Source organism: Streptopelia decaocto (genome assembly GCF_964273445.1).
Source record: "Streptopelia decaocto genome assembly, chromosome: 6".
Lineage (NCBI taxonomy): Eukaryota > Metazoa > Chordata > Aves > Columbiformes > Columbidae > Streptopelia > Streptopelia decaocto.
In genome coordinates this window covers 46,205,786-46,216,726 of record NC_138660.1, presented here as the reverse complement: position 1 = coordinate 46,216,726, position 10,941 = coordinate 46,205,786, and the positions used below count along the sequence as shown (strand labels likewise).

Here is a 10,941-nt window from a genome sequence, read left to right as displayed (position 1 = left end):
CGCGGCGCTCCGACCGGGAGGTTTTCGCGCCACAGGGACAGGCCCTTGCAGCTCCACAAACCCGCACAGCGAGTCGAAAAAAAATAGATGGGGCCCCCGCACTTGCGCCTCCGGGGGCTCCCCGGGAGAGGTGACAAGCTACTCAGCAGGGGGGGACGGGCGGACGCAGGACGGGCACGCCGAGTACTCGATCCTGAAGGGGTGTCAGCTGCATCTGCCAGGACTCGGGCGCCAACGCGGGAAAGGCGCCGCCGGGCCCCGCCCCCCGCGGTCCCAGCCGCTTTGGCGCGAACCTTCAGTTCCCAGGCGCTCGCCCCGCTGCTGCCAGCATGGCTCCGTCGCGCCCGCAGGTGAGCGCTGCCCGCCGCGGGGGACTGCGGGGCCTCAGGGTTGGGGCAAGCCGGGCTGTGGGAAGGCTGGCGGGCCGGGCAGAGCGAGTTCTTGGGTTTGGGTTGGGGTTCGCCGGGCACTCCAGGGGGAGCGACGTCGGGGCCGCACCATTACGCGGACAGGCAGCCCCCGCCTCTTGCCCCGCCGCGGTGCTGGGGCTCCCCGCGCACGGCGGTGCCCTCCCCCACCTGACTGGGGTAGCGGCCCGGCTTCGGAGCTGCGGTCGGCGTGGGCAGGCGGCTGTGGCGGGGGGTGCAGCCGGCGCGGCGCCATCCTCCCAGCGCCACCACCTCCTGCCTCGCTGCTGCCCCCGCCGCGATTGGGGCGCGAGGGCGGCCGTTGGGCGCCGAGAGTGGCCGTTGGGCGGTGGCGCGCGGGGGGAGGCGGCCCCGCTGTGCGGGCGTGGAGTGCGGAGCGGAGGGGTCGCTGTGTGGCGCAGGCGGGCGGCCCTGCAGCCTGGGTGGGGCGGGGTGGAGGTGGTGAGCGGCACCGCCGGAGCGGGAGGCGGGGGCAGCCGCCCGCGCCCCTGGCCGGCGCCCGGGCCCGCAGGGTGTGTTTCTGTGCCCATGGCGGCCCCGCGTTCCCCGGCCTGGGCTTCGCAGTGCTGGGTGCCCCGGCTGGACGCCCCCTCAGCCGCCGCAGGACACGGCAGAAGCGGCTCGTGTTGTGTCTGGGCCCCGCTGCGGGCCGGGCCGGGAAGTTTTTCTGTTCCTGTCAGCATCAGTGTAAGTGCGAAGCGTGGGCAGGCCCCGGGCGCTGCCTTGCCGCGCCAGCGGAGAGCAGCGTGCTGGGCGGTGCTGGGGAGGGGACAGAAGTCTTGAATTTGCTCTGGCTGGTTACTGTTTAAATCGTATTTATGAAATATTTGGGCCAGTCGGATGGGCCTGTGAACTGGTTAGAGTGCTCGACTTGGGCAGCATCTAATGTGAGTGCAGGTGGCTTGGCCTGAGGGTCACTACTGCCCTGGGGAGGTAAAATGGGTCATTGCCAATAAAAATATTCCCTAGGAAATAAAAACCTGAAGTCCCTCAAAAAAGGTATTTCAGCTTGGTAATAAAATTAACAAAACAGCAGCCTGTTTTGTCTTCAACAGTTGTTTCAAAATGCATATATTCTTTGGATATGATCCTTAGTCCTTTAACAATTGCGGTGTATTTAGTGTTTGTCTCAAACTAAAAGTGTTTGATAAGTCAAAACAGATTTCCATGTGCTATTTGTGTACTGGTACTTTTTTTCCACCATTGTCTTTAATGAGTGGGGAGGGATATGATTTTTGGGTATGTTTCCACTTACTGTTTGCATAAAGTAAATATTTCTAATTACTGAACATAACTCTTCAGTAACAATGATCAGAAAGTAGAAAACATTCAGTTTTCCAACTTTAGGAATTATTTCAAAGCTGATGATAATTCTGTTGACTTTCTATTCAAGCATGTTAGACATCCTAAAATGTTCAAAACTCTTAAGCTTCAATTTAAGGATGTATTTAAAAGCTAGTATGCTATAGTAGGTCTCTCCTGTTAACGGTGTTGGCATTGTCCTTTTGCAGCGCCGAGGTTGTTCAGGAAAGAAACGCTTCGCAGCATTCCGAAATACAAAACTGATTTCCATGGAAACATCTTCATCCTCTGATGACAGTTGTGACAGTTTTGGTTCTGATAATTTTGCAAACACAGTAAGTACAGGACAAGAACAGATAAAACTGAATGTGCAGTGCTAGTAAAACCTGCAAAAATGTAAAGCTAGTAAATGTTTTGTGCATGTTTAAAACGGCTTGCTCTGCTTATATTTCTGTATAGTAGTTATAAATCTATGCTGTATGCTGTAATTTCATTTCATTCTTCACTTGTGCTGCTAGGTGGTAATTGTTGGAAACAGATTAGCTATTTATTCTAGCCTTTGAAATGTCACCTAACCTAACATGTCTGATAATTTGCAACTGCAGTTCTGAAACCCCTTGTTAAATGCCTTAACTACTTTTTTTTCTTTATTAAAAAAGCTATTTGCTTATGCTACTCTTGAAAATGTGAATAATTTTCCTTATGACTTCAGTTAATGGATATTTTGTTCTTCATAGAAACGCAAGTTTAGGTCGGATATTGGAGAAGAACTGGCAAAAATTTTTCATGAAGCCTCTGATGATGAATCCTTCTGTGGCTTTTCAGAAAATGAGATTCAAGATGCATTGGTAAGACAGTTGATTTTTAGTTTGTAATTTTAAATATAAATTCTTGCACTTTCTTAATTAAAAAATAATGGCAGCTTCAGCTTGAAAGTCAAATGTTGTCAGAAAAAAGTATCATTTTATTAAATTTTGTGTACAGTCTAAGTAGCCATAGTTTCATTTTCTTTTTGTCTTCATAAAAAGCCCCCAGGCTGCTGAGCTTTGCAAGCTCAGAATAAAATCTGCCATATGGATTTTGAAATATAATACCTCTTCAAAGTGTCCTTGCTGGATGTTATTCTGTTAGAGCCTAACATTTCTGGTTTCCTCAATATGAAATGTTATGCTAGCCCATGGTCTCCAAAAAAGACTGAGAAAAATGTCTGTATTGACATGTCGTCAGACCTGCACTCTGACTGCGTAACAGGAAATGCTGTATTTCTTCAGCAGTAGAGAAACAGTGAGAGGTGGTGAAATCCACCTTCCTGCTTTTCTTTGACATCAGTGCAAGAACAGTTTTATTGCTTAAAAAGACCAACAGTTGACATTTAGTAGAGAAGACAGAAGTAGTACCATCTTTGGCATAAAATAGGTTTGTCGTTACTTCTGAACATGCTGAGGAATGACTAGAAAAGAGTAACTTCTGACTGGAAGAGGACATATCTGAGTTAAATAATACACAACAGTAAAGACAATAAGTAGGAGGCAGAGCTGGAATAGATATGTAAGAAAAAGGAATCAATAACTACCTATAGTGGGCAACCAGAACTACATACCTGATTTAATAAAAATCCTGTGCAAATAAGGATTGCCATTTGAGACTGATGGTCTGTGCATATGAAGCGGGAAGCCTTTTGTTACCTATCCACAAAACAAGACCATCTTACGGGTCTGAAGTTAAAAGGCAAAACCTATTGCAAAATGGGCTTGTAACTAAAGAAATTAATGTGTCTCTATACTGAAGCCTTCGTTCTTGCAAAAGTTGTAAGCAAGACATCAGAATTCAAAGATAAGAAAATACTGGGATTTTATTCATAGTTATTCCATTGACTGGCTCTAGAAGGAAGTTTTCACTTTATGTCATTGATACTGTGAGATGACTGTCCTTGACAGCTTACAAACTTGGGCTTGACCATGTGCTGAGAACTCTGTAGTGGCTTTTCTTTACAGCCAAATACAGTATGTTGCAAAATCAAGCCCTCTAAAGGCAATTCTTACACTTGCACACAAAGTGTATTTGCTATTAGACCTGCAAGTGACAGCTAAGACTCCTGCAACTGAAACCAAGCTGCTTTTTCTGATGTGTTGCAGCAGTACAGTGTGGCTCTCCCTGAGAGTTTTTCGTGCTGCACCCCTCTCTCCTCCTTCCTCACCCTATACCCCCTCTTAAAATATAATGGAGTGCTAGGACCGGAGTTTTAAATGTCTAGATTTCAGCCAGATAGCTTCTTTAACCACCTCCAAACAAAATATTGTTAGAATGTGTTTAATTGCAGAGTATCTCGCTGGGATTTATATGCATCCATTCTGGTTTGTTAACAGAAATTGGAGTCGGATTCAGAAGAGAACGATACAAGTGCTGAAAATGAGGTAGCTCAGAGAAGGCAGAAATGCCCTGTTCCTCTAAAAGTAGCCATGAAGTTTCCACCTCGAAGATCGGAGAGGAGGAAGGGTGAGATGGAACCTCTTCCTGAAAAGCTGATGCCTGTTCCAGATTCAGACTCTGACTCTGAAGAAAATGGTGCTGTGTTTTTAGAAAAAAGAGCTTTAAACATAAAGGAAAACAAAGCAATGGCAAGTACTCAGTGTTTCCCTGGGGTCCCCCCTTCTTCCCTCTCCCTTGGCTCTTAGGGGAACTTATTGGTTGTTTAAATTAACTCTAATGGGAATTATGTAAATGCATTAAGAGAAATTTACATTCCTAATATTTAAATCTGATACTTTATATCCACTGGCATGTGAAAAACCATAATGAAAATCCATAGGCTTCAAGCCTAAAGAATAGGGCTTCAACATAATAAGTTTCAGCATTTTCAGATTACTTGCAGTCACTAGAACATAATGCATAAAAGCAAGAAGTTGAAGAATGACTGCATTTCCTATAAGTAGTTGTACTTCTAGTCAATTGCCCTAATCTAATAGTTTGTAGTAGCACATAAACCCTTTTAAAGCTCTGCTTCCTTTTTCTTTCTGTTGTTAGCTTGCAAAACTAATGGCTGAGTTGCAAAATGTTTCTGGTATCTTCGGTGGGAGAAAATCATTGCCAACTGTCAGTCGTGTAAGTATAAACTTAATATATTTGCCTTCAGATTTCTGAGACAAATGCTGACGTTACAAAAATATAACTATCAATTAAAAAAACTTAATAAACCATATAAATCAAAGTCCGCTTCAGAATTTTATTGCTTCCTGAAACAGGCATCCTCATTGTGCAGTTCTCTTTTGATTTGCCACTGTATAAAGCAGAACAGATTAATTCATAAAGGTTAGTTATCTCCGCAGGCAAATAAAACTAAACAAGGTGCTGTGTAAATATGTATTTATATGAAGGTTGGAGATAAGGAGAGCAGCTCAGACTTTGAAGCTCAAGCCTAAATATTCTGTGAGTTTGGAGCCTTGGAAAAAAGACCTGATATTTGGCCTAACTAGGTCCTTAAAGAAGGTTGGGTTGTGAATTGGCAGTGTAATGAATTTCCCTGCTAATTTACCTGTAAGCTTTGTGAACATGGGAACAATACAAAAAGTTGCAGCTCCTCATAGACATGGATTCTGGTGCTGTGTGAGAGAATTATTGTATCTTATACCTGCATGGACACAAACTTGATTTTGACTATTGCTGCTAGCAGAATGGATTTGCCTAGGTTGCTTTTACCTTGTGTTTTCTGATTTGGGACAGGGTGGGGGTGAGACTTCATTGGCAAAGACAGAAGGAAGGCATATATTTTGGTAGAGCAGTTCATAGTAGGGATGGGAGCTGCCTGGCTTTTCACCTGTTTCATTAGGGGGTTTTAAACTTTAGCAGGGACCAAAGCGACTTCCAAGGCGTTCATTGCCTGGAAGTGCTTTGAGGAGGAACCCAGACAGAAGTTCTCGGCCTCACACAAGATCCAGGTCCCTGATTGAAGGTCCTCCTACTCCTTTACCGGAAGAGGAAGATGATGACCCATACATCTTAGTGAGAAGAAGAAAGATGTCTGATGAATACCTGGAGGTATGTTGAGGTTGTAGTTCTCCTGATACAAGGTTGATCGTGAAGGTGGTTTTGTATCCCTTCAAGAAACAGCAATTCACACAGACTTGATCAAGATTATGAGTTTGCCATGGCCTATGTGTTCTTTGTTTCCCTCTGCCCTATCATTGAAAAATCACTTCCTCTTCCACTCCAGTAGGAATTAAGCAAGATCCAGTAGCATATCTGCACCCTGAAGGTGACAGATCAAATGAAGGTGCTAAAGCTGCATCCATATCATATGTCTTTGCAAAGATTTGTTATCTCTTGTTTAAATATGTGATGGGTATTTGAGACTTTGGCATTGGCTCTAAGATCCCGACCTTGTTATGTACATTTTTTGCTGAAAATAATACTAAAAGTGTCTATCTTCACTATTCAGCATGAAGCCCGAACTCCCAGGAGGGGTCACCGCGGTGCCATGGCTTTTCCACACATTGTGCGCCCAGTTGAGGAGATAACAGCAGAAGAGTTGAGTAACATTTGTGGATCTGCAAGAGAGAAAGTATATAACAGGGCCATGGTAAGTAGATTCCGACTTTATGAAATGTGTACTTTGTGAAGTAATTTTTGTTATTATTCCCTGCTTGTGGTTTAACATCAAATAGAGCAGATTCCCTCTCACTGAGAGGAAGGATGTGATTTTTGGGGGGAGAGGTATGCCTGAGATCATGAAACATCATCTCTTATCATTCTCTGAATTTATAGACTGGTCTTTACCAAGCCAGTTAGGTTGCTTTCACCCTAGAACGACTGTAGTACCCAGGTGATGCCAGCTGAGAAAAGTGATTAACAGACACTGAAGATGCAATATTGAAACAGTCTTGGTTCAAACTTGCAAGGTGGCTTTCTGGTTCAGGATAAGCACTGCTGCTGCCAACGAGATTGCTTGCTAAATCCTCTGTTCCTCACTCAAGAGCTGTCTTTAGTGTCTTGTTTCATGAACCTGCTTTCCCTGTGTTCTAGGGATCCACCTGTCATCAGTGTCGCCAGAAAACCATAGACACAAAGACAAATTGTCGTAACCCTGATTGCATAGGAGTACGGGGCCAATTCTGTGGGCCATGCCTCCGCAATAGATATGGGGAAGATGTCAGAACAGCATTGCTTGATCCGGTAAGACAGGTTTGAATATTGGCTTTATTGTGCTTAACTTGAGCAGAGAGGTGCATTGATTACTTTTAGAAAAAGTGCTGTAGTACATAATGCAGTCCTGGCTTGATTCAAACTGAATCGCAGAACCTTGTGTTGTGTAGAACTCATTGTAATTACGACTTCCGTAGCTTTATTTGCAGGAGTAAACAACGAGAGCAGAGCAGTTGCCAAAATAGTCTTGTATTCGACCATCAGAATAGCCATCAGAATGCTGTTGTGGTCTGTGGCAGTGGTGCAGGAGTTGAGCAGAGTGAAATGTTTCCTGGGGTTCTGTGCAAAGCAGGCAAAGGAGAGTTTAATCTCTTGCAGACTGAAGAACTTGTACTCTTGCGCTGGTTTGGACAACTTCTGCAATGCTGATGTTAACTGCAGAACTCAATATAGAGCAGGGCCCTTTTTTACGTTGCAGGTGTCAATCGTTTCTAGCATTCCAGTTTGGTTAAAAAGGCTTGTTCTGTCTTTTGTCTAGGCCTGGAGGTGCCCACCATGTCGTGGAATCTGCAACTGTAGCTTCTGCCGGCAGCGAGATGGCCGATGTGCTACAGGTGTCCTGGTCTATCTGGCCAAGTACCATGGCTATGACAACGTCCATGCCTACTTGAAAAGGTGAGTGTCAGTGGTATGGCTCTGCTCTAAGTCGGATAAGCAGCTCAAAATTAGGAGAGGAGAGCTCTCCCCATCCCACTTTGTCAGGTAGAGCTCAAGATCCAGTCCATGTTGCCTTTTAGAATCTGAGATTTTTGCCATATAATTTTTTGCCATGTTGTTAGCCAAAGCAAGTGGTATATGTACTGTCTTTTGGCTCTCAACTTCAGCTGTGTTTATTGTCAGGGCTTCCATTAATTTGTTTAAAGTCTTTTCCAAACAATGTTTTGCTACAAGCTAACTTATGTTTATACTTGTCTTTCAGTCTGAAACAAGAACTTGGAATGGAAGACTGAAGCTGTGACTGCCTTCAGATTACATACTCTTTCACTAATGTCTTATTATTGCCTACACTGAATTGTTTAATCAAATGAGGTTACAAAGCCAGTGCCTTTCTTCACTTTTGGGTAAAAAAGTATAAAGAACTTTCACTTAGTGGAAATCATATTTGAAAAATCTGTTTAATGAAGGTCTTTGCCCAGACGCCATTGTTTTCTTTTTAGACAGCTTTGCAAATCATATAGCATCAGTCCTTGCTTTCCTGCCAATAACTTTTTTTTTCGTGAAAGGAGATGGGGCTTTAAGCCATGAGAGTTTGATTCATGCAGTGATCTGTGCTGCAGGTTTGTTTATGCTTTGAAGTTGATCACAAAAAGATACATATGATCTGAAAATTCAGGGCACTCTTCCCCACAGGACCAAGCGGGGAAAGGTGTGTGCTTAACTCCAGGCTAAATTCTGATGCAATACAGACTCTTACTGAACATAAATGAATTCTCTGAAACAGCGACACTTTAAGTTCAAAAAGGAAGCCCTAAAAGTTCCAGCTGCACGATCTCCAAGCACTAATATTTGGTTTTATAGAGTACTCAAAGTTGCATGTTGGCCATTTTAAGGGAAATTCTCTGAGTAACCTAAAAATGAGGTGGAAGCAGTTGGGGCTGTCACTTTGTATTTTTGCTCAGGTGAGAGGAGGCCACTGATAGAAGCTTCCACAGTGCAGCATTGGCATTGCTTAGTGACGGCAGTGATGTGAACATGCTGTTATACATTGTGGAGTGACCACTCTTTGTTTGGGTTCTCTTCTCCTTGCTCTTGCTGCAACTGCAGAACTGGTCCTGGGGAAGAGGGATTCCTCCAGACCAGGGCTTGGTTAAGTAGAGGGGTAGTGGTTCCTGTGGCTGTTGGCCAACTACAGGTGGAGAACAGATGGTAACTCTTTGAATTTGGTTATCAAGAAAAGGGGCAGTGACAAACAATCAGTGGAATCAGAAGCCTGAATATTTTTTTTTTTTACCTCGGGGAAAAAAATTAAAAAGCAAGGACTTCCTAAGCCACAGTCTAACTTAAACTAAATTATTCTTCCAGTTATATAGAGCAGCATAAATGTAAATAGATAATGCTCTCGAGAAATACCCTGGTTGTACTAATGGATGAGGAAGAAAGATTGCCTCATCAAAAAAGCTTTTTTTTTAAGAGGAAAAAAAAAAAAGATGCCATGGGTTGCATACAGTTTATAAGCACTTACAGATGTGGTTAGTGCTGTGGTCTCCTCTTTAACGATCCAGCCATATTTCTATATCTGGCTCCACATGGTTGTAGAGGGATATGTGGCATGTCAATGAAGCATGAGTGCAACAAAAACAGAGCTGAAGAATTCTAATGTGCTGTGTGGATGGGGTCTTGTGTACTCAGTGCTGTAGAAAAGGTGCCATGAAAATTGCATCCAGAGACCCACGAAGTATATAAATATGTTTAATTTGGTTATGGAAACTACTGTATAGGCTTTTATAAGGTTAAAAATGCAATTTTACAAATAATGTACAGTTGAATAGTAGAAGAATCAACTTGCTTTTACTGAGCACTAGAACAAAACATGGGTTTAGACCTCTCTGCTTCCATAGTATTCACATTGTGCATACATAATGATCCACAGTGCATACCTTTCTGGGAATTACATCAGTGTTTGTGGGAGGAGAGAGGAATTCAGAAACAAAAGGTATTTGTGTCTCGGACTTCCAGTTCTGTTAATAAATTTTCTGTCCTATTGAAAATTGGTCCTCTCATTGCCTGTTTTTATGGTGTGAATAGCTTTGCAATCTAGGGTGGAGAGTGCTCTACCCTCTAGGTGCATTTGATGAAGAAGGAACTCCAGAAATAACATGTTCTGACAGATGAGAGTGTTTTTTGTTCATAATTGCTGGGCTTGCCTTCTGATTGCAAGAGTGTGAAAGTACTGTGCTAGAAGCAAACCCTTGTGTCATATTGTGAAGACTGCTGTATTTAGATTTACTCTGACCTACAATGCCCTGTACAAAGATTTTTATTTTGAAAATAAAAGTTTTCTGGTTAGAATTTTTGCCTCTTAACTGTTCTTAAAAAGCCCATGAGAGCTGTATTTACGTTTCACCACCTTTCGGGTAAACTTATGTTATGAAGTAAAGGAGTCGGTTGTTCCTGTCATACCTGGGGACTAGGACATCTTTCTCTTTCCAGCCCTGTGCCCCTGAACTAGGCTTGCTCTGATATTCATGCTGCTTGGATTGTTCAGTATCTCCGACAATTAACGTCTGATCGTCAAAATACATAGGTGTTGAGTTCAGGCCAGGTACAGACTTTAAGCACATGTGCTATGTGCTTGCCCTTCTGCTTTTTTTTTTTCCTGCAGTTTATTGAAACTAGATGCCTACATACTGAGCTGAGAAGAATGAGGAGGATGTTATTGTTTCAGCCACAAATCAAAGTCAGGTGCATGCCACTGTGTGTGTGTATATATATATATATATATATATATATATTTTTTTTTTTTTTTTTTTTTTTCAGGCAAACTTTAACTTATCTCAGGAGCTCTGTACTGGAGCAGAGAATTACTTGGGGAGGCCTTGATTGCAGGCTGACAATGGTGAAGATTGTTTTTCATAGTTGTGCTGCTTGCTTTTCCCTCAGTGTAGCTGGATCTAGAGGGAAGAGTTAATGGAACTGTGGCAGGAGGTTATCGCAAAGCCAACCTGTAGTGAGAGAGGATGCGGGAAAGAAGTGATCAAGCAGAGTGACTGAGCTGTCCCCGGATACTCTCTACTGGTAAAATCCTCATGTTCTTACTCTCACCAGAAAGCTTTGTTTAGATGCATTACCTTTCATCATACTGCTGGTGATGCGAGAATACATTTGATGTAATTATCTGGTATGTTAGGTTATGGTTTACATGATGGCTTTGAGGTGTCTCAATACACCTTTTCCCTAAGCTTCTGTACCACAGCTATTTCAGTACTGTTGATATTAACTTGACAGTTAAAGAGCTCCTGGTTTATGTCTGCAGCAAATGTCCAGCAATTTAGGAAGCTTCATGAGGAAAAGA

The 10,941-nt window shown here is 43.3% G+C and overlaps 1 protein-coding gene across 3 annotated transcripts; it reads left to right on the top strand.

Annotated features, from left to right (window-relative positions):
* Positions 1-239: 239 nt before the first annotated feature.
* On the top strand, positions 240-9,938 carry CDCA7 (cell division cycle associated 7). Of its 3 annotated transcripts, none has more exons than XM_082057362.1 (10): positions 240-350; positions 1,940-2,065; positions 2,468-2,578; positions 4,097-4,348; positions 4,755-4,832; positions 5,574-5,765; positions 6,166-6,306; positions 6,750-6,899; positions 7,408-7,544; positions 7,849-9,938. In XM_082057362.1, exons 1-10 carry the CDS (start codon positions 330-332, stop codon positions 7,877-7,879), a joined length of 1,239 nt encoding a protein of 412 aa, XP_081913488.1. In that variant the 5' UTR covers positions 240-329; the 3' UTR covers positions 7,880-9,938. The 3 variants fall into 3 exon arrangements, with proteins under 3 accessions (XP_081913488.1, XP_081913487.1, XP_081913486.1); XM_082057361.1 differs by lacking the exon at positions 240-350 and adding an exon at positions 919-1,115 and having other exon boundaries at positions 5,577-5,765; XM_082057360.1 differs by lacking the exon at positions 240-350 and adding an exon at positions 921-1,115.
* The last annotated feature ends 1,003 nt before the right edge of the window (positions 9,939-10,941 follow it).